The sequence below is a fragment of the Ranitomeya variabilis genome, chromosome 6 (assembly GCF_051348905.1).
Source record: "Ranitomeya variabilis isolate aRanVar5 chromosome 6, aRanVar5.hap1, whole genome shotgun sequence".
Lineage (NCBI taxonomy): Eukaryota > Metazoa > Chordata > Amphibia > Anura > Dendrobatidae > Ranitomeya > Ranitomeya variabilis.
The window spans coordinates 580,393,264-580,416,796 of NC_135237.1; the positions used below are offsets into that span (position 1 = coordinate 580,393,264).

The 23,533-nt window shown below is 59.2% G+C and overlaps 1 protein-coding gene across 1 annotated transcript in view; it reads left to right on the forward strand.

Moving 5' to 3' along the window:
• The window catches only part of BOP1 (BOP1 ribosomal biogenesis factor), an 88,903-nt gene that overhangs the window by 42,624 nt on the left and 22,746 nt on the right, over positions 1-23,533 (forward strand). Inside the window, exon 3 of the mRNA XM_077271560.1 lies at positions 5,315-5,386. Within this exon, the coding sequence (XP_077127675.1) occupies positions 5,315-5,386 (72 nt within the window). The remainder of the gene's footprint in view (positions 1-5,314; positions 5,387-23,533) is intronic.

Consider the following 23,533-nt stretch of genomic DNA (forward strand, 5'->3'; position numbering starts at 1 on the left):
GAAGATGGGAGGCCCCGGACCGCAATGCCCATCGGACCAGAACAGAACGGGACCGCCCCTGGGTGAGTATAATCTAACTTTTATTGCTCATCTTTCAGGATACATCGGGGGCTTATCTACAGCACTACAGAATGCATTACAGAATGCTATAGAAAAGCCCTTGATGCCGGTGGGCTTAGCTCTGGTACGATTTTTAGGGTGACAGGTTCCCTTTAAAAATCTGTGTGGTACTATAATGATTGTTTTCACACCCACAGAGATTCCTCAAGGAGTCTAGCTTCCAAAATGGGATCACCTGTGGCGTGTTTCCACTGTGTAGCCATATCAGGGGTCTCCGCAAAGGCGACATGGCGCCTGTTCTTGATTTGTCAATTTTGCGCTCGGTCAAAAGTCAGTCCATCTCTTCAGAGCCTTGCTGTGCACCGAAACAGTAGTTTTCCCCCACTTATGGGTTATATGAATACTCAGCAGAATTTGCAATACAAACTGTATGGTGCCCTTTCTCCTGTTACCCTTGTGAAAATGTAAAATTTAGGGCTAAAGCGACTATTATGTGATAATAAGTAACATTTTTAATGTTTTTTTTCCTTACACTTTGCTTTAATTCATGTGAAGCACCTGAAGGGTTAATAAAATTCTTGAATGCAGTTTTCAGCACCTTGAGGGGCACAGTTTTTAGAATGGTGTCACTTTTAGGTATTTTCACTGGACATCTTTTAACCTTATAACCTAACAAAAAAAAAAAAAGTTAAAAAATTTGTTCTGATGTGAAGTAGACGGGTGGGAAATGTTACTGTGTGCGGGACTCTCTGGCGTAAGGGAATAAACATATTAAAGCTTAAAAATTGCAAAAATAGTTACCTGGTAGAAAGGAAAGTGACCAATCGTAGTGGTGGAGGAGCACGGCTGATCATTACCCCCCCCTAGATACACCATATTAGCGATGGAGCCTCCGCTGATCATTATCCCTAGATGCACCATATTAGTGATGGGGCCTCCGCTGATCATTACCCCCCTAGATACACCATATTAGCGATGGAGCCTCCGCTGATCATTACCCTCCTAGATACACCATATTAGTGATGGGGCCGCCGCTGATCATTATCCCTAGATACACCATATTAGCGATGGAGCCTCCGCTGATCATTATCCCTAGATACACCATATTAGTGATGGGGCCGCCGCTGATCATTACCCCTCTAGATACACCATATTAGTGATGGGGCCGCCGCTGATCATTACCCCCCCTAGATACACCATATTAGTGATGGAGGCTCCGCTGATCATTACCCTCCTAGATACACCATATTAGTGATGGGGCCGCCGCTGATCATTACCCTCCTAGATACACCATATTAGTGATGGGGCCGCTGCTGATTATTACCCCTCTAGATACACCATATTAGTGATGGGGCCGCCGCTGATCATTCCCTCCTAGATACACCATATTAGTGATGGGGCCTCCGCTGATCATTCCCTCCTAGATACACCATATTAGTGATGGGGCCTCCGCTGATCATTCCCTTCTAGATACACCATATTAGTGATGGGGCCTCCGCTGATCATTACCCCTCTAGATACACCATATTAGTGATGGGGCCGCCGCTGATCATTACCCCCCCTAGATACACCATATTAGTGATGGAGGCTCCGCTGATCATTACCCTCCTAGATACACCATATTAGTGATGGGGCCGCCGCTGATCATTACCCTCCTAGATACACCATATTAGTGATGGGGCCGCTGCTGATTATTACCCCTCTAGATACACCATATTAGTGATGGGGCCTCCGCTGATTATTACCCCTCTAGATACACCATATTAGTGATGGGGCCGCCGCTGATCATTCCCTCCTAGATACACCATATTAGTGATGGGGCCTCTGCTGATCATTCCCCCCTCTAGATACACCATATTAGTGATGGGGCCGCCGCTGATCATTCCCTCCTAGATACACCATATTAGTGATGGGGCCGCCGCTGATCATTACCCTCCTAGATACACCATATTAGTGATGGGGCCGCCGCTGATCATTCCCTCCTAGATACACCATATTAGTGATGGGGCCTCTGCTGATCATTACCCTCCTAGATACACCATATTAGCGATGGAGCCTCCGCTGATCATTACCCTCCTAGATACACCATATTAGTGATGGGGCCGCTGCTGATCATTCCCTCCTAGATACACATTAGTGATGGGGCCGCCGCTGATCATTCCCTCCTAGATACACCATATTAGTGATGGGGCCGCTGCTGATCATTCCCTCCTAGATACACCATATTAGTGATGGGGCCGCCGCTGATCATTACCCCCCTAGATACACCATATTAGTGATGGGGCCGCCGCTGATCATTCCCTTCTAGATACACCATATTAGTGATGGGGCCGCCGCTGATCATTCCCTCCTAGATACACCATATTAGTGATGGGGCCTCCGCTGATCATTACCCCCCTAGATACACCATATTAGTGATGGGGCCTCCGCTGATCATTCCCTCCTAGATACACCATATTAGTGATGGGGCCGCCGCTGATCATTCCCTTCTAGATACACCATATTAGTGATGGGGCCGCCGCTGATCATTCCCTCCTAGATACACCATATTAGTGATGGGGCCTCCGCTGATCATTACCCCCCTAGATACACCATATTAGTGATGGGGCCTCCGCTGATCATTCCCTCCTAGATACACCATATTAGTGATGGGGCCGCCGCTGATCATTCCCTCCTAGATACACCATATTAGTGATGGGGCCGCCGCTGATCATTCCCTTCTAGATACACCATATTAGTGATGGGGCCGCCGCTGATCATTCCCTCCTAGATACACCATATTAGTGATGGGGCCGCCGCTGATCATTCCCTCCTAGATACACCATATTAGTGATGGGGCCGCCGCTGATCATTCCCTCCTAGATACACCATATTAGTGATGGGGCCTCTGCTGATCATTCCCTCCTAGATACACCATATTAGTGATGGGGCCTCCGCTGATCATTACCCTCCTAGATACACCATATTAGTGATGGGGCCTCCGCTGATCATTCCCTCCTAGATACACCATATTAGTGATGGGGCCGCCGCTGATCATTCCCTCCTAGATACACCATATTAGTGATGGGGCCTCCGCTGATCATTCCCTCCTAGATACACCATATTAGTGATGGGGCCGCCGCTGATCATTACCCCCCTATATACACCATATTAGTGATGGGGCCGCCGCTGATCATTACCCCCCTATATACACCATATTAGTGATGGGGCCTCTGCTGATTATTACCCCTCTAGATACACCATAGTAGCGATGGAGCCTCCGCTGATCATTCCCTCCTAGATGCACCATATTAGTGATGGGGCCTCCGCTGATCATTCCCCCCCCCTAGATACACCATACTAGTGATGGGGCCTCCGCTGATCTTTCCCCCTAGATACACCATATTAGTGATGGGGCCTCCGCTGATCATTCTCCCCCTAGATACACCATATTAGTGATGGGGCCTCCGCTGATCATTACCCCCCTAGATACACCATATTAGTGATGGGGCCGCCGCTGATCATTCCCTCCTAGATACACCATATTAGTGATGGGGCCGCTGCTGATCATTCCCCTCCCTAGATACACCATATTAGTGATGGGGCCGCCGCTGATCATTACCCTCCTAGATACACCATATTAGTGATGGGGCCTCCGCTGATCATTACTCCCCTAGATACACCATATTAGTGATGGGGCCTCCGCTGATCATTCCCTCCTAGATACACCATATTAGTGATGGGGCCTCCGCTGATCATTCCCCTCCCTAGATACACCATATTAGTGATGGGGCCGCCGCTGATCATTCCCTCCTAGATACACCATATTAGTGATGGGGCCGCCGCTGATCATTACCCCCCTAGATACACCATATTAGTGATGGGGCCTCCGCTGATCATTCCCTCCTAGATACACCATATTAGTGATGGGGCCTCCGCTGATCATTCCCCTCCCTAGATACACCATATTAGTGATGGGGCCGCCGCTGATTATTACCCCTCTAGATACACCATATTAGTGATGGGGCCTCCGCTGATCATTCCCTCCTAGATACACCATATTAGTGATGGGGCCGCTGCTGATCATTCCCCTCCCTAGATACACCATATTAGTGATGGGGCCGCCGCTGATCATTACCCTCCTAGATACACCATATTAGTGATGGGGCCGCCGCTGATCATTACCCCCCTAGATACACCATATTAGTGATGGGGCCTCCGCTGATCATTACTCCCCTAGATACCCCATATTAGTGATGGGGCCGCCGCTGATCATTCCCCCCCCTATATACACCATATTAGTGATATACACCATATTAGTGATGGGGCCTCCGCTGATCATTACCCCCCTAGATACACTATATTAGTGATGGGGCCTCCGCTGATCATTACCCCCCTAGATACACCATATTAGTGATGGGGCCTCCGCTGATCATTCTCCTCCTAGATACACCATATTAGTGATGGGGCCTCCGCTGATCATTCCCTCCTAGATACACCATATTAGTGATGGGGCCTCCGCTGATCATTACCCCCCTAGATACACCATATTAGTGATGGGGCCTCCGCTGATCATTACCCCCCTATATACACCATATTAGTGATGGGGCCTCCGCTGATCATTCTCCCCCTAGATACATCATATTAGTGATGGGGCCTCCGCTGATCATTACCCCCCTAGATACACCATATTAGTGATGGGGCCTCCGCTGATCATTACCCCCCTAGATACTCCATATTAGTGATGGGGCCTCCGCTGATCATTACCCCCCTAGATACACCATATTAGTGATGGGGCCTCCGCTGATCATTACCCCCCTAGATACACCATATTAGTGATGGGGCCTCCGCTGATCATTACCCCCCTAGATACTCCATATTAGTGATGGGGCCTCCGCTGATCATTACCCCCCTAGATACACCATATTAGTGATGGGGCCTCCGCTGATCATTACCCCCCCTATATACACCATATTAGTGATATACACCATATTAGTGATGGGGCCTCCGCTGATCATTCCCTCCTAGATACACCATATTAGTGATGGGGCCTCCGCTGATCATTACTCCCCTATATACACCATATTAGTGATGGGGCCTCCGCTGATCTTTCCCCCTAGATCATTCCCCCTAGTGATGAAGTTGCCGCTGATCTCTTTATTCACACCTGTTGTATGGATGGGGTGTACTTTCATGCTTCCTGTCATTATGATGTTGGGGATGTAGTTGTCAGGATCGGGGGCATCTCTTGACTTTCTTCTTGCCTCTCTTTTAGGCTCTACAGAGGAGGCCGGATCCGGAGAGCGGAGGGAAGGATGAGTACGAGCAGGACTCCTCAGATGAAGAGGTAAGATGCTGCTAGGGAGGCTGCCCTGTGACTGTATGAGTCAGCGAGGAGTCTGGAGGGAGGAGTCACCAGTTTGATGGGAGGTGTGGACATGGTGAAGAGAAGATCATTAATACCGCCGATGTGACCCTGATAATCTGGTGACAATGCCGTCGCTCTGTGCTCCTGCAGGCGAACCGTAGTGCTCTGCTCGGCACTACCGAACCAGACTCTCCAGGTAAAGCGCAGTCTGGTCACTCTGTGGTTCCCCACCCTCACCGCTCTCAGGTGGGGGGTAACGGAGCCCCAGTCTGTGGTCACGATTTGGGTCGCCCCTCCTCACTTTCTTTTATTTTTCCCTCTCCTCTATCTTTGGGTCCCCCACCTTCCCTCACCCTGGCTCTGCTGCCCTCTGTAGGATCCCCCCTCTTTCTTTGGGTCCCCCACCTTCCCCCACTGGCCTCTGTAGGATCCCCCCCCCTATATCTTTGGGTCCCCCACCTTCCCTTGCCCTGGCTCCGCTGACCTCTGTAGGATCCCCCTATATCTTTGGGTCCCCCACCTTCCCTCGCCCTGTCTCCTCCGGCCTCTGTAGGATCCCCCCCTATATCTTTGGGTCCCCCACCTTCCCTCGCCCTGGCTCCGCTGACCTCTGTAGGATCCCCCTATATCTTTGGGTCCCCCACCTTCCCTCGCCCTGTCTCCTCCGGCCTCTGTAGGCTCCCCCCTATATCTTTGGGTTCCTTCGCCCTGGCTCCTCCGGTCTCTGTAGGATCCCCCTATATCTTTGGGTACCCCACCTTCCCTCGCCCTGGCTCTTCCATCCTCTGTAGGATCCCCCTATATCTTTGGGTCCCCCACCTGCCCTGGCTCCTCCGGCCTCTGTAGGATCCCCCTATATATTTAGGCCCCCCACCTTCCCTCGCCCCTGGCTCTTCCATCCTCTGTAGGATCCCCCCTATATCTTTGGGTCCCCCACCTTCCCTCGCCCTGGCTCCTCCGGCCTCTGTAGGATCCCCCTATATATTTGGGTCCCCCACCTTCCCTCGCCCTGGCTCCTCCGGCCTCTAGGATCCCCCTATATCTTTGCGTCCCCCACCTTCCCTCGCCCTGGCTCCTCCGGCCTCTGTAGGATCCCCCTATATATTTGGGTCCCCCACCTTCCCTCGCCCTGGCTCCTCCGGCCTCTAGGATCCCCCTATATCTTTGGGTCCCCCACCTTCCCTCGCCCTGGCTCCTCCGGCCTCTGTAGGATCCCCCTATATATTTTGGTCCCCCACATTCCCTCGCCCTGGCTCCTCCGGCCTCTAGGATCCCCCTATATCTTTGGGTCCCCCACCTTCCCTCGCCCTGGCTCCTCCGGCCTCTGTAGGATCCCCCTATATATTTGGGTCCCCCACCTTCCCTCGCCCTGGCTCCTCCGGCCTCTAGGATCCCCCTATATCTTTGGGTCCCCCACCTTCCCTCGCCCTGGCTCCTCCGGCCTCTGTAGGATCCCACCTTCCCTCGCCCTGGCTCCTCCGGCCTCTGTAGGATCCCCCCTATATATTTGGGTCCCCCACATTCCCTCGCCCTGGCTCCTCTGGCCTCAGTAGGATCCCCCCTATATATTTGGGTCCCCCACCTTCCCTCGCCCTGGCTCCTCCGGCCTCTGTAGGATCCCCCTATATCTTTGGATCCCCCACCTTCCCTCGCCCTGGCTCCTCCGGCCTCTGTAGGATCCCCCTATATATTTGGGTCCCCCACCTTCCCTCGCCCTGGCTCCTCCGGCCTCTAGGATCCCCCTATATCTTTGGGTCCCCCACCTTCCCTCGCCCTGGCTCCTCCGGCCTCTGTTGGATCCCCCTATATATTTGGGTCCCCCACCTTTTCTCGCCCTGGCTCCTCCGGCCTCTGTAGGATCCCCCTATATCTTTGGATCCCCCACCTTCCCTCGCCCTGGCTCCTCCGGCCTCTGTAGGATCCCCCCTATATATTTGGATCCCCCACTTTCCCTCGCCCTGGCTCCTCCGGCCTCTGTAGGATCCCCCTATATCTTTGGATCCCCCACCTTCCCTCGCCCTAGCTCCTCCGGCCTCTGTAGGATCCCCCTATATCTTTGGATCCCCCACCTTCCCTCGCCCTGGCTCCTCCGGCCTCTGTAGGATCCCCCCTATATATTTGGGTCCCCCACCTTCCCTCGCCCTGGCTCCTCTGGCCTCAGTAGGATCCCCCCTATATATTTGGGTCCCCCACCTTCCCTCGCCCTGGCTCCTCCGGCCTCTGTGGGATCCCCCCTATATATTTGGGTCCCCCACCTTCCCTCGCCCTAGCTCCTCCGGCCTCTGTAGGATCCCCCTATATCTTTGGATCCCCCACCTTCCCTCAGCCTGGCTCCTCCGGCCTCTGTAGGAGCCCCCCTATATATTTGGGTCCCCCACCTTCCCTCGCCCTGGCTCCTCTGGCCTCAGTAGGATCCCCCTATATATTTGGGTCCCCCACCTTCCCTCGCCCTGGCTCCTCCGGCCTCTGTAGGATCCCACCTTCCCTCGCCCTGGCTCCTCCGGCCTCTGTAGGATCCCCCCTATATATTTGGGTCCCCCACCTTCCCTCGCCCCTGGCTCTTCCATCCTCTGTAGGATCCCCCTATATATTTGGGTCCCCCACCTTCCCTCGCCCTAGCTCCTCCGGCCTCTGTAGGATCCCCCTATATCTTTGGATCCCCCACCTTCCCTCGCCCTGGCTCCTCCGGCCTCTGTAGGATCCCCCTATATCTTTGGATCCCCCACCTTCCCTCGCCCTAGCTCCTCCGGCCTCTGTAGGATCCCCCTATATCTTTGGATCCCCCACCTTCCCTCGCCCTGGCTCCTCCGGCCTCTGTAGGATCCCCCTATATCTTTGGATCCCCCACCTTCCCTCGCCCTAGCTCCTCCGGCCTCTGTAGGATCCCCCCTATATCTTTGGATCCCCCACCTTCCCTCGCCCTGGCTCCTCCGGCCTCTGTAGGATCCCCCCTATATATTTGGGTCCCCCACCTTCCCTCGCCCTGGCTCCTCTGGCCTCAGTAGGATCCCCCCTATATATTTGGGTCCCCCACCTTCCCTCGCCCTGGCTCCTCCGGCCTCTGTGGGATCCCCCCTATATATTTGGGTCCCCCACCTTCCCTCGCCCTAGCTCCTCCGGCCTCTGTTGGATCCCCCTATATCTTTGGATCCCCCACCTTCCCTCGCCCTGGCTCCTCTGGCCTCAGTAGGATCCCCCCTATATATTTGGGTCCCCCACCTTCCCTCGCCCTGGCTCCTCCGGCCTCTGTAGGATCCCACCTTCCCTCGCCCTGGCTCCTCCGGCCTCTGTAGGATCCCCCCTATATATTTGGGTCCCCCACATTCCCTCGCCCTGGCTCCTCCGGCCTCTGTAGGATCCCACCTTCCCTCGCCCTGGCTCCTCCGGCCTCTGTAGGATCCCCCCTATATATTTGGGTCCCCCACATTCCCTCGCCCTGGCTCCTCTGGCCTCAGTAGGATCCCCCCTATATATTTGGGTCCCCCACCTTCCCTCGCCCTGGCTCCTCCGGCCTCTGTAGGATCCCCCTATATCTTTGGATCCCCCACCTTCCCTCGCCCTGGCTCCTCCGGCCTCTGTAGGATCCCCCCTATATATTTGGGTCCCCCACCTTCCCTCGCCCTGGCTCCTCCGGCCTCTGTAGGATCCCCCTATATCTTTGGATCCCCCACCTTCCCTCGCCCTGGCTCCTCCGGCCTCTGTAGGATCCCCCCTATATATTTGGATCCCCCACTTTCCCTCGCCCTGGCTCCTCCGGCCTCTGTAGGATCCCCCTATATCTTTGGATCCCCCACCTTCCCTCGCCCTGGCTCCTCCGGCCTCTGTAGGATCCCCCCTATATATTTGGGTCCCCCACCTTCCCTCGCCCTGGCTCCTCTGGCCTCAGTAGGATCCCCCCTATATATTTGGGTCCCCCACCTTCCCTCGCCCTGGCTCCTCTAGCCTCAGTAGGATCCCCCCTATATATTTGGGTCCCCCACCTTCCCTCGCCCTGGCTCCTCTGGCCTCAGTAGGATCCCCCCTATATATTTGGATCCCCCACTTTCCCTCGCCCTGTCTCCTCCGGCCTCTGTAGGATCCCCCTCTATCTTTGTGTCCCCCACTTTCCCTCGCCCTGGCTCCTCCGGCCTCTGTAGGATCCCCCTATATCTTTGGGTTCCTTCGCCCTGGCTCCTCCGGCCTCTGTAGGATCCCCCTATATCTTTGGGTCCCCCACCTTCCCTCGCCCTGTCTCCTCCGGCCTCTGTAGGATCCCCCCTCTATCTTTGGATTCCCCACTTTCCCTCGCCCTGTCTCCTCCAGCCTCTGTAGGATCCCCCTATATCTTTGGGTCCCCCACCTTCCCTCTCCCTGGCTCCTCCGTCCTCTGTAGGATCCCCCTATATCTTTGGGTCCCCCACCTTCCCTCTCCCTGGCTCCTCCGTCCTCTGTAGGATCCCCCTCTATCTTTGGATCCCCCACTTTCCCTCGCCCTGTCTCCTCCGGCCTCTGTAGGATCCCCCTCTATCTTTGGATCCCCCACTTTCCGCCGCCCTGTCTCCTCCGGCCTCTGTAGGATCCCCCTATATCTTTGGATCCCCCACTTTCCTCGCCCTGTCTCCTCCGGCCTCTGTAGGATCCCCCACTTTCCCTCGCCCTGGCTCCTCCGGCCTCTGTAGGATCCCCCCTATATCTTTGGATCCCCCACTTTCCGCCGCCCTGTCTCCTCCGGCCTCTGTAGGATCCCCCTATATCTTTGGATCCCCCACTTTCCCTCGCCCTGTCTCCTCCGGCCTCTGTAGGATCCCCCACTTTCCCTCGCCCTGGCTCCTCCGGCCTCTGTAGGATCCCTCCTATATCTTTGGATCCCCCACTTTCCGCCGCCCTTCTCCTCCGGCCTCTGTAGGATCCCCCTATATCTTTGGATCCCCCACTTTCCCTCGCCCTGTCTCCTCCGGCCTCTGTAGGATCCCCCACTTTCCCTCGTCCTGGCTCCTCCGGCCTCTGTAGGATCCCCCCTATATCTTTGGATCCCCCACTTTCCGCTGCCCTGGCTCCTCCGGGCTCTGTAGGATCCCCCCTATATCTTTGGATCCCCATACTTTCCCTCGCCCTGTCTCCTCCGGCCTCTGTAGGATCCCCCCTCTATCTTTGGATCCCCCACTTTCCCTCGCCCTGGCTCCTCCGGCCTCTGTAGGATCCCCTCCCCCGCTCCGGGGTTAGGAAGTTTTCGGCGGGGAGCACAATGTCTTTTCCAGCTGCTCAGGTAATGAATGAGCCCCCGGCTGCTGGCGCTGTCTCTGGCTGCCGGCTCCCCCTCTCTGCAGAAGCTGACTGTGACCCTGGAGGGGGGCGGAGGAGTTCGGTAGCTGCTCCTTGTGAGGTGCCCCCTCCTCTCCAGCACTTGGCAGCCCCTCGCCCCGTCCCTGCAGCTTCTAATAAAACTGGACTGAATTCTGGGCAGACGGCACATGAGCCGGACCAGCACATTAACCCCGAGGCTGCCGGCGGCGAGGACTGAGCACTCCGGGGTCCGGCCCCTGTCAGCTCTGGTCATAAGTGCCAGGACCTAATGGTGGTATGCAGCGCCACCTGCAGGAGAGAAGGGTCTGCAGCCAGATGGGGGTCTCCGGGTACAGAGGCTTAGCCCCCACCCAATACTGGCTGTGGCTCTCCGGGTGACCACTTTACATATGGAGCGATGCCAATCTCCGGACCACGGGGGTCCTCATAGCTGGAGCCGACTCTCAGATCTCTGCTTGCTGTCAGTGTATGGACACGTTGACTAGTCAGGGTTGGGGTCAGCCACGAGGGTGCCTCATCACACGGCCGCCCTCCTGGCGCAGGGTGGTGCCTCATCACACGGACCCCCTCCTGGCGCAGGGTGGTGCCTCATCACACGGCCGCCCTCCTGGCGCAGGGTGGTGCCTCATCACACGGCCGCCCTCCTGGCGCAGGGTGGTGCCTCGTCACACGGCCGCCCTCCTGGCGCAGGGTGGTGCCTCGTCACACGGCCGCCCTCCTGGCGCAGGGTGGTGCCTCGTCACACGGCCGCCCTCCTGGCGCAGGGTGGTGCCTCGTCACACGGCCGCCCTCCTGGCGCAGGGTGGTGCCTCGTCACACGGCCGCCCTCCTGGCGCAGGGTGGTGCCTCGTCACACGGCCGCCCTCCTGGCGCAGGGTGGTGCCTCGTCACATGGCCGTCCTGGCGCAGGGTGGTGCCTCGTCACACGGCCGCCCTCCTGGCGCAGGGTGGTGCCTCGTCACATGGCCGTCCTCCTGGCGCAGGGTGGTGCCTCGTCACATGGCCGTCCTGGTGCAGGGTGGTGCCTCGTCACACGGCCGCCCTCCTGGCGCAGGGTGGTGCCTCGTCACATGGCCATCCTCCTGACGCAGGGTGGTGCCTCGTCACATGGCCGTCCTGGCGCAGGGTGGTGCCTCGTCACATGGCCGTCCTGGCGCAGGGTGGTGCCTCGTCACACGGCCGCCCTCCTGGCGCAGGGTGGTGCCTCGTCACATGGCCGTCCTGGCGCAGGGTGGTGCCTCGTCACACGGCCGCCCTCCTGGCGCAGGGTGGTGCCTCGTCACATGGCCGTCCTCCTGGCGCAGGGTGGTGCCTCGTCACATGGCCGTCCTGGTGCAGGGTGGTGCCTCGTCACACGGCCGCCCTCCTGGCGCAGGGTGGTGCCTCGTCACATGGCCATCCTCCTGACGCAGGGTGGTGCCTCGTCACATGGCCGTCCTGGCGCAGGGTGGTGCCTCGTCACATGGCCGTCCTGGCGCAGGGTGGTGCCTCGTCACATGGCCGTCCTGGTGCAGGGTGGTGCCTCGTCACACGGCCGCCCTCCTGACGCAGGGTGGTGCCTCGTCACATGGCCATCCTCCTGACGCAGGGTGGTGCCTCGTCACATGGCCGTCCTGGCGCAGGGTGGTGCCTCGTCACATGGCCGTCCTGGCGCAGGGTGGTGCCTCGTCACATGGCCGTCCTGGCGCAGGGTGGTGCCTCGTCACATGGCCGTCCTGGCGCAGGGTGGTGCCTTGTCACACGGTCGCCCTCCTGGCGCAGGGTGGTGCCTCGTCACATGGCCGTCCTGGCGCAGGGTGGTGCCTTGTCACACGGTCGCCCTCCTGGCGCAGGGTGGTGCCTCGTCACATGGCCGTCCTGGCGCAGGGTGGTGCCTTGTCACACGGTCGCCCTCCTGGCGCAGGGTGGTGCCTCGTCACATGGCCGCCCTCCTGGGGTAGGGTGGTGCCTCGTCACACGGCCGTCCTCCTGGCGCAGGGTGGTGCCTCGTCACACGGCCGCCCTCCTGGCGCAGGGTGATGTAACAAACCCTCTGCTGTGAGCGGCATTGGGACAGGATGCAGTAGATGTTTCTGTTCACTGACAGACGGCGGAGCTCCTGAGTGATGAGGTCTTGGCGCAGGTGGACGGCGGCTTTTTCACAGGTCGCAGCGGCTTTTGCGCTGTTTTCTGTGTAATTTTCTTGCTGATGTGTAAGGCCACGCCCCTTCATCTAACCCCGCCTACTTCAGCTCATTATCACACACCAGACGTCCTATCCGGGGGCCACAAGCAGATGACGGGGCCCCACAGTGACGCCACCTCAGCAGGGACTAATGTCTCTCGGGATGTGAGGGGTTAATATCAGAGCGGTTTTCCTCTGGCATTCAGGGGGTTAAAGCGTCACCTGCAGCGGGGGAGGCGGCTGCTCTTGTAAAGTGATCTGGGGCTCAGGAAGGAGGAGAGTGGGGGGCGGATTATTGTCCCGTGGGGGGGAGATGAGGAGCGAGTGAAGTGTTCCAGAGGTGGCCGCTTCCTCCAGCCCCAGACAGGCCTGGGGGATCCGCAGCCCCCGCAGCTGCCGTCTGACACTCACCTGCTGCCAGCGCCACCACTCATCCCCCATCTCCACCACTCATCCCCCATCTCCACCACTCATCCCCCATCTCCACCACTCATCCCCCATCTCCACCACTCATCCCCCATCTCCACCACTCATCCCCCGTCTCCACCACTCATCCCCCGTCTCCACCACTCATCCCCCGTCTCCACCACTCATCCCCCGTCTCCACCATTCATCCCCCGTCTCCACCACTCATCCCCCGTCTCCACCACTCATCCCCCGTCTCCACCACTCATTCCCCGTCTCCACCACTCATCCCCCATCTCCACCACTCATCCCCCATCTCCACCACTCATCCCCCATCTCCACCACTCATCCCCCATCTCCACCACTCATCCCCCGTCTCCACCACTCATCCCCCGTCTCCACCACTCATCCCCCATCTCCACCACTCATCCCCCATCTCCACCACTCATCCCCCATCTCCACCACTCATCCCCCGTCTCCACCACTCATCCCCCGTCTCCACCACTCATCCCCCGTCTCCACCACTCATCCCCCGTCTCCACCACTCATCCCCCGTCTCCACCACTCATCCCCCGTCTCCACCACTCATCCCCCGTCTCCACCACTCATCCCCCGTCTCCACCACTCATCCCCCGTCTCCACCACTCATCCCCCGTCTCCACCACTCATCCCCCGTCTCCACCACTCATCCCCCGTCTCCACCACTCATCCCCCGTCTCCACCACTCATCCCCCGTCTCCACCACTCATCCCCCGTCTCCACCACTCATCCCCCGTCTCCACCACTCATCCCCCGTCTCCACCACTCATCCCCCGTCTCCACCACTCATCCCCCGTCTCCACCACTCATCCCCCGTCTCCACCACTCATCCCCCGTCTCCACCACTCATCCCCCGTCTCCACCACTCATCCCCCGTCTCCACCACTCATCCCCCGTCTCCACCACTCATCCCCCGTCTCCACCACTCATCCCCCGTCTCCACCACTCATCCCCCGTCTCCACCACTCATCCCCCGTCTCCACCACTCATCCCCCGTCTCCACCACTCATCCCCCGTCTCCACCACTCATCCCCCGTCTCCACCACTCATCCCCCGTCTCCACCACTCATCCCCCGTCTCCACCACTCATCCCCCGTCTCCACCACTCATCCCCCGTCTCCACCACTCATCCCCCGTCTCCACCACTCATCCCCCGTCTCCACCACTCATCCCCCGTCTCCACCACTCATCCCCCGTCTCCACCACTCATCCCCCGTCTCCACCACTCATCCCCCGTCTCCACCACTCATCCCCCGTCTCCACCACTCATCCCCCGTCTCCACCACTCATCCCCCGTCTCCACCACTCATCCCCCGTCTCCACCACTCATCCCCCGTCTCCACCACTCATCCCCCGTCTCCACCACTCATCCCCCGTCTCCACCACTCATCCCCCGTCTCCACCACTCATCCCCCGTCTCCACCACTCATCCCCCGTCTCCACCACTCATCCCCCGTCTCCACCACTCATCCCCCGTCTCCACCACTCATCCCCCGTCTCCACCACTCATCCCCCGTCTCCACCACTCATCCCCCGTCTCCACCACTCATCCCCCATCTCCACTGGGGCTGGAGCGGGTGGCCTTTTCTGCCCTGTCGGCCTCTCTCTGGGGGGCTGGAGCGGGTGGCCTTTTCTGCCCTGTCGGCCTCTCTCTGGGGGGCAGGAGCGGGTGGCCTTTTCTGCCCTGTCGGCCTCTCTCTGGGGGGCAGGAGCGGGTGGCCTTTTCTGCCCTGTCGGCCTCTCTCTGGGGGGCTGGAGCGGGTGGCCCTGTCGGCCTCTCTCTGGGGGGCAGGAGCGGGTGGCCTTTTCTGCCCTGTCGGCCTCTCTCTGGGGGGCCGGAGCGGGTGGCCTTTTCTGCCCTGTCGGCCTCTCTCTGGGGGGCTGGAGCGGGTGGCCCTGTCGGCCTCTCTCTGGGGGGCAGGAGCGGGTGGCCTTTTCTGCCCTGTCGGCCTCTCTCTGGGGGGGCTGGAGCGGGTGGCCTTTTCTGCCCTGTTGGCCTCTCTCTCTGGGGGGCCGGAGCGGGTGGCCTTTTCTGCCCTGTCGGCCTCTCTCTGGGGGGCCGGAGCGGGTGGCCTTTTCTGCCCTGTCGGCCTCTCTCTGGGGGGCTGGAGCGGGTGGCCCTGTCGGCCTCTCTCTGGGGGGCAGGAGCGGGTGGCCTTTTCTGCCCTGTCGGCCTCTCTCTGGGGGGCCGGAGCGGGTGGCCCTGTCGGCCTCTCTCTGGGGGGCAGGAGCGGGTGGCCTTTTCTGCCCTGTCGGCCTCTCTCTGGGGGGCTGGAGCGGGTGGCCTTTTCTGCCCTGTCGGCCTCTCTCTGGGGGGCCGGAGCGGGTGGCCTTTTCTGCCCTGTCGGCCTCTCTCTGGGGGGCCGGAGTGGGTTGCCTTTTCTGCCCTGTCGGCCTCTCTCTGGGAGGCCGGAGCGGGTGGCCTTTTCTGCCCTGTCGGCCTCTCTCTGGGGGGCCGGAGTGGGTTGCCTTTTCTGCCCTGTCGGCCTCTCTCTGGGGGGCAGGAGCGGGTGGCCTTTTCTGCCCTGTCGGCCTCTCTCTGGGGGGCTGGAGCGGGTGGCCCTGTCGGCCTCTCTCTGGGGGGCAGGAGCGGGTGGCCTTTTCTGCCCTGTCGGCCTCTCTCTGGGGGGGCTGGAGCGGGTGGCCTTTTCTGCCCTGTCGGCCTCTCTCTGGGGGGGCTGGAGCGGGTGGCCTTTTCTGCCCTGTCGGCCTCTCTCTGGGGGGCAGGAGCGGGTGGCCTTTTCTGCCCTGTCGGCCTCTCTCTGGGGGGCCGGAGCGGGTGGCCTTTTCTGCCCTGTCGGCCTCTCTCTGGGGGGCCGGAGTGGGTTGCCTTTTCTGCCCTGTCGGCCTCTCTCTGGGGGGCTGGAGCGGGTGGCCTTTTCTGCCCTGTCGGCCTCTCTCTGGGGGGCCGGAGCGGGTGGCCTTTTCTGCCCTGTCGGCCTCTCTCTGGGGGGCTGGAGCGGGTGGCCTTTTCTGCCCTGTCGGCCTCTCTCTGGGGGGCTGGAGCGGGTGGCCCTGTCGGCCTCTCTCTGGGGGGCAGGAGCGGGTGGCCTTTTCTGCCCTGTCGGCCTCTCTGGGGGGCCGGAGCGGGTGGCCTTTTCTGCCCTGTCGGCCTCTCTCTGGGGGGCTGGAGCGGGTGGCCTTTTCTGCCCTGTCGGCCTCTCTCTGGGGGGCTGGAGCGGGTGGCCCTGTCGGCCTCTCTCTGGGGGGCAGGAGCGGGTGGCCTTTTCTGCCCTGTCGGCCTCTCTCTGGGGGGCCGGAGCGGGTGGCCTTTTCTGCCCTGTCGGCCTCTCTCTGGGGGGCTGGAGCGGGTGGCCCTGTCGGCCTCTCTCTGGGGGGCAGGAGCGGGTGGCCTTTTCTGCCCTGTCGGCCTCTCTCTGGGGGGCAGGAGCGGGTGGCCTTTTCTGCCCTGTCGGCCTCTCTCTGGGGGGGCTGGAGCGGGTGGCCTTTTCTGCCCTGTCGGCCTCTCTCTGGGGGGCCGGAGCGGGTGGCCTTTTCTGCCCTGTCGGCCTCTCTCTGGGGGGCTGGAGCGGGTGGCCCTGTCGGCCTCTCTCTGGGGGGCAGGAGCGGGTGGCCTTTTCTGCCCTGTCGGCCTCTCTCTGGGGGGCTGGAGCGGGTGGCCTTTTCTGCCCTGTCGGCCTCTCTCTGGGGGGGCTGGAGCGGGTGGCCTTTTCTGCCCTGTCGGCCTCTCTCTGGGGGGCTGGAGCGGGTGGCCCTGTCGGCCTCTCTCTGGGGGGCTGGAGCGGGTGGCCTTTTCTGCCCTGTCGGCCTCTCTCTGGGGGGCCGGAGCGGGTGGCCTTTTCTGCCCTGTCGGCCTCTCTCTGGGGGGCAGGAGCGGGTGGCCTTTTCTGCCCTGTCGGCCTCTCTCTGGGGGGCAGGAGCGGGTGGCCTTTTCTGCCCTGTCGGCCTCTCTCTGGGGGGGCTGGAGCGGGTGGCCTTTTCTGCCCTGTCGGCCTCTCTCTGGGGGGGCTGGAGCGGGTGGCCTTTTCTGCCCTGTCGGCCTCTCTCTGGGGGGCCGGAGCGGGTGGCCTTTTCTGCCCTGTCGGCCTCTCTCTGGGGGGCCGGAGCGGGTGGCCTTTTCTGCCCTGTCGGCCTCTCTCGGGGGGGCTGGAGCGGGTGGCCTTTTCTGCCCTGTCGGCCTCTCTCTGGGGGGCCGGAGCGGGTGGCCTTTTCTGCCCTGTCGGCCTCTCTCTGGGGGGGCTGGAGCGGGTGGCCTTTTCTGCCCTGTCGGCCTCTCTCTGGGGGGCCGGAGCGGGTGGCCTTTTCTGCCCTGTTGGCCTCTCTCTGGGGGGCTGGAGCGGGTGGCCTTTTCTGCCCTGTCGGCCTCTCTCGGGGGGGCTGGAGCGGGTGGCCTTTTCTGCCCTGTCGGCCTCTCTCTGGGGGGCCGGAGCGGGTGGCCTTTTCTGCCCTGTCGGCCTCTCTCTGGGGGGCTGGAGCGGGTGGCCCTGTCGGCCTCTCTCTGGGGGGCAGGAGCGGGTGGCCTTTTCAGCCCTGTCGGCCTCTCTCTGGGGGGCCGGAGCGGGTGGCCTTTTCTGCCCTGTCGGCCTCTCTCTGGGGGGCCGGAGCGGGTGGCCTTTTCTGCCCTGTCGGCCTCTCTCTGGGGGGCCGGAGCGGGTGGCCCTGTCGGCCTCTCTCTGGGGGGCAGGAGCGGGTGGCCTTTTCTGCCCTGTCGGCCTCTCTCTGGGGGGCAGGAGCGGGTGGCCTTTTCTGCCCTGTCGGCCTCTCTCTGGGGGGCTGGAGCGGGTGGCCTTTTCTGCCCTGTCGGCCTCTCTCTGGGGGGGCTGGAGCGGGTGGCCTTTTCTGCCCTGTCGGCCTCTCTCTGGGGGGCCGGAGCGGGTGGCCTTTTCTGACTTGTCGGCCTCTCTGCGTTATCAGTTGCTCGGGGGTTAATCGCCACCGTGTCCCTGGGATGACATCACGCAGCATTAACCCCTCCATGCCCGGGTGGTCGCCGCTGTGAGACGCCTTTTTGGCCCCGGTCCGGGGTGGAATGATGAGATTCCTGCCAAACCCCAGCGGATCTGAGGGAGATTTTCCTATAACCCATCTCCTCCGAAACTAAACACCCGAGACATTAACCCCTGCCGCTCTGCACCGCTCGTGAGGCTGCCTGTCAGTGTTGCCATTCGTCAGAGTAGTTGTCGTTGGGGCTAATGTGTGGCTTCACTACCTGTCACTCATCGGGTCGCTGCCCCCTTAAAAGGCCTTCGTCGGTACAGAGTGCTGTTCACACCCAGCCCAGGCGCTCCGTGCACAGTGGTTGTCTCCTCCATCTCTGGACGCCTGTGGCTCTGACAGAGCTGTCAATCACAGGAGAGGGGGCGGAGCTAGAGTGCAGCAGGCCTGTGGGGGTGAGTCGGTGGGGGTGAGCCCGGACCTGTCAGCACCGAATGACGGTTCACACAGCGTCCCTCTATTACCCTACTGTGGGCGGAGCCACCATCCTCCACACCCGCATTACTCGGGATAATGATGATGAGGGGGAGAAGCTCATTCTCTTCCTGCTACACATGATGGGAGGTGCAAATTCGGCTGGACCGTTTCTGGTGTCTCCTTTGTTGCCCTGTGGTGGGCGAGCCAGACTCCCCCCGATAACGCACCTCCTTGCTCCCCCCACATATCTGTCTAGGGGGATCCCTGGGCAATGCCCCCTTGGCTCCATATGTGCCTGTGGATAGCAGGGGGTCCTCAGGTCACAAACACCCCATAAATGCCTGTAGGGAGATTCTCATGCTGCCCCCTTATTTTCCCGCAGGGGGTCCTTGGGTCGCAAATATGCCCCCTATCCCCTGGGCCACCCCCTTCATCTTCATGTGTGCCTGTGGGAGATCCTCAGGCTGTCCGCTTATCTACCTGGGAGGCATCACCGGGGCCTTCCCCCCTACTACCCCATATGTGCCTCTGGGGGAACCCCTGACTGCCCCCTTCACCCCCATATATGCCTGTGGGGGATGCTCAGGCCGCCCCCTTATGTGCATGTAGGGGATCCCTAGGCTGCCCCCTTATCTGCCTGGGGGGGGATCCTCAGGCCGCCTCCTTCACCTCCATTTCTGCCTGTGGGGAATCCTCGGGCTGCCCCCTTATCTGCCTGTGAGGTGGGTCCTTGGATGTTGTCGCCTTCCTTTCCCTCCCCCATATGTCTGTGGTGGGATCCTCTGGTTAGCCCTCACCCTCCCTCTTATATCTACCAGTGGGCATATAGGGGGTCCTCAGGTCTCCCCTCCTCTCCCCTCCCCCATATGTCTGTGGTGGGATCCTCTGGTTAGCCCTCACCCTCCCTCTTATATCTACCAGTGGGCATATAGGGGGTCCTCAGGTCTCCCCTCCTCTCCCCTCCCCCATATGTCTGTGGTGGGATCCTCTGGTTAGCCCTCACTCTCCCTCTTATATCTACCAGTGGACATATAGGGGGTCCTCAGGTCTCCCCTCCTCTCCCCTCCCCCCCCCCCCCCATATGTCTGTGGTGGGATCCTCTGGTTAGCCCTCACTCTCCCTCTTATATCTACCAGTGGGCATATAGGGGGTCCTCAGGTCTCCCCCATATGTCTGTGGGGGTATCCTCTGGTTAGCCCCCACTCTCCCTCTTATATCTACCAGTGGGCATATAGGGGGTCCTCAGGTCTCCCCTCCTCTCCCCTCCCCCATATGTCTGTGGTGGGATCCTCTGGTTAGCCCCCACTCTCCGTCTTATATCTACCAGTGGGCATATAGGGGGTCCTCGGGTCTCACCTCCTCTCCCCTCCCATTTTTGCCTGCGGGGGTATCCTCTGGTTAGCCCCCACCCTCCCTCTTATATCTACCAGTGGGCATATAGGGGGTCCTCAGGTCTCCCCTCCTCTCCCCTCCCCCATATGTCTGTGGTGGGATCCTCTGGTTAGCCCCCACCCTCCCTCTTATATCTACCAGTGGGCATATAGGGGGTCCTCGGGTCTCGCCTCCTCTCCCCTCCCATTTTTGCATGCGGGGGTATCCTCTGGTTAGCCCCCACCCTCCCTCTTATATCTACCAGTGGGCATATAGGGGGTCCTCAGGTCTCCCCTCCCCCATATGTCTGTGGTGGGATCCTCTGGTTAGCCCCAACCCTCCCTCTTATATCTACCAGTGGGCATATAGGGGGTCCTCAGGTCTCCCCTCCTCTCCCCTCCCCCATATGTCTGTGGTGGGATTCTCTGGTTAGCCCCCACCCTCCCTCTTATATCTACCAGTGGGCATATAGGGGGTCCTCAGGTCTCCCCTCCTCTCCCCTCCCATTTTTGCCTGCGGGGGTATCCTCTGGTTAGCCCCCACTCTCCCTCTTATATCTACCAGTGGGCATATAGGGGGTCCTCAGGTCTCCCCTCCTCTCCCCTCCCATTTTTGCCTGCGGGGGTATCCTCTGGTTAGCCCCTACCCTCCCTCTTATATCTACCAGTGGGCATATAGGGGGTCCTCAGGTCTCCCCTCCTCTCCCCTCCCCCATATGTCTGTGGTGGGATTCTCTGGTTAGCCCCCACCCTCCCTCTTATATCTACCAGTGGGCATATAGGGGGTCCTCAGGTCTCCCCTCCCCCATATGTCTGTGGTGGGATCCTCTGGTTAGCCCTCACCCTCCCTCTTATATCTACCAGTGGGCATATAGGGGGTCCTCAGGTCTCCCCTCCCCCATATGTCTGTGGTGGGATTCTCTGGTTAGCCCCCACCCTCCCTCTTATATCTACCAGTGGGCATATAGGGGGTCCTCAGGTCTCCCCTCCTCTCCCCTCCCATTTTTGCCTGCGGGGGTATCCTCTGGTTAGCCCCCACCCTCCCTCTTATATCTACCAGTGGGCATATAGGGGGTCCTCAGGTCTCCCCTCCTCTCCCCTCCCCCATATGTCTGTGGTGGGATTCTCTGGTTAGCCCCCACTCTCCCTCTTATATCTACCAGTGGGCATATAGGGGGTCCTCAGGTCTCCTCTCCTCTCCCCTCCCCCATATGTCTGTGGTGGGATCCTCTGGTTAGCCCCCACTCTCCCTCTTATATCTACCAGTGGGCATATAGGGGGTCCTCAGGTCTCCCCTCCTCTCCCCTCCCATTTTTGCCTGCGGGGGTATCCTCTGGTTAGCCCCCACCCTCCCTCTTATATCTACCAGTGGGCATATAGGGGGTCCTCAGGTCTCCCCTCCTCTCCCCTCCCATTTTTGCCTGCGGGGGTATCCTCTGGTTAGCCCCTACCCTCCCTCTTATATCTACCAGTGGGCATATAGGGGGTCCTCAGGTCTCCCCTCCTCTCCCCTCCCCCATATGTCTGTGGTGGGATTCTCTGGTTAGCCCCCACCCTCCCTCTTATATCTACCAGTGGGCATATAGGGGGTCCTCAGGTCTCCCCTCCCCCATATGTCTGTGGTGGGATCCTCTGGTTAGCCCCCACTCTCCCTCTTATATCTACCAGTGGGCATATAGGGGGTCCTCAGGTCTCCCCTCCTCTCCCCTCCCCCCATATGTCTGTGGTGGGATCCTCTGGTTAGCCCCCACTCTCCCTCTTATATCCAGGGTGGATAAAAATCAATGTTTTTTTAAAAAAATCAAAATCGGATTTTTTTGATTTAAATCGGATTTTTTTGATTTAAATCGGATTTTTTTCAATAAACTGCTTTTTGAGGAAAATATTTTACCATCCAAAGGTTCTTCCATCATGAGATAAAGCTGAGTTGTTTAACTCAGTAGAATAAAGGCTGTATATGTGTAAAGGCCCCGTCTCACATAGCGAGATCGCTAGCGAGATCGCTGCTGAGTCACAAGTTTTGTGATGCAACAGCGACCTCAGTAGCGATCTCGCTATGTGTGACACGTACCAGCGATCAGGCCCCTGCTGCGAGATCGCTGGTCGTGTCAGAATGGCCTGGACCTTTTTTTGGTCGTTGAGGCCCCGCTGACATTGCTGAATCGGTGTGTGTGACACCGATCCAGCGATGTCTTCACTGGTAACCAGAGTAAACATCGGGTTACTAAGCGCAGGGCCGCGCTTAGTAACCCGATGTTTACCCTGGTTACCAGCGTAAATGTAAAAAAAAACAAACAGTACATACTCGCCTTCTGATGTCCGTCAGGTCCCTTGCCGTCTGCTTCCTGCTCTGACTGAGTGCCGGCCGTAAAGTGAGAAGTGAGAGCACAGCAGTGACGTCACCGCTGCACTCTGCTCTCACTGTACGGCGGCTCAGTCAGAGCAGGAAGCAGACGGCGAGGGACCTGACGGACACCGAAAGGCGAGTATGTACTGTTTGTTTTTTTTGGTAACCAGGGTAAACATCGGGTTACTAAGCGCGGCCCTGCGCTTAGTAACCCGATGTTTACCCTGGTTACCCGGGTGCTGCAGGGGGACTTCGGCATCGTTGAAGACAGTTTCAACGATGCCGAAGTCGTTCCCCTGATCGTTGGTCGCTGGAGAGAGCGGTCTGTGTGACAGCTCCCCAGCGACCACACAACGACTTACCAACGATCACGGCCAGGTCGTATCGCTGGTCGTGATCGTTGGTAAATCGCTTAGTGAGACGGGGCCTTAACATTCACAATGCCATGCTCTTCCAGAGGTTTCTGTAGGATGCTGACTATCCAACAAGTTTGGGCATGTCAACTGAATGGAAAAAGAAACTAAACCAAAAGTGAAACCAAGCTAGAAGTGTGGAATTAAAGGGGCAGTATGAACAAAATGTGGAGGCTATTAATAGTTTATACAATTAAGACATGCTGCTTTTAAACACCTACCTATTGCCATATAGTAAAACAAAAAAGATTTTTACTTACTTTGGGGTCCCCCCCCTCACCCTGGCGTTAGATCGTTGCCCCTAGTTTCGTCCGTGTAACTATGGGCGCACATGCGCACTGCTCTCACTTCTCATTTTAATCGTGATTTATATTAAAAAAAATCTTTTGATTTAAATCGTGATTTAAATCATGATTTAAATCGGCGTGATTTAAATCAATCCACCCTGCTTATATCTACCAGTGGGCATATAGGGCGTCCTCAGGTCTCCCCTCCTCTCCCCTCCCCCATATGTCTGTGGTGGGATTCTCTGGTTAGCCCCCACCCTCCCTCTTATATCTACCAGTGGACATATAGGGGGTCCTCAGGTCTCCCCTCCTCTCCCCTCCCATTTTTGCCTGCGGGGGTATCCTCTGGTTAGCCCCCACTCTCCCTCTTATATCTACCAGTGGGCATATAGGGGGTCCTCAGGTCTCCCCTCCTCTCCCCTCCCATTTTTGCCTGCGGGGGTAT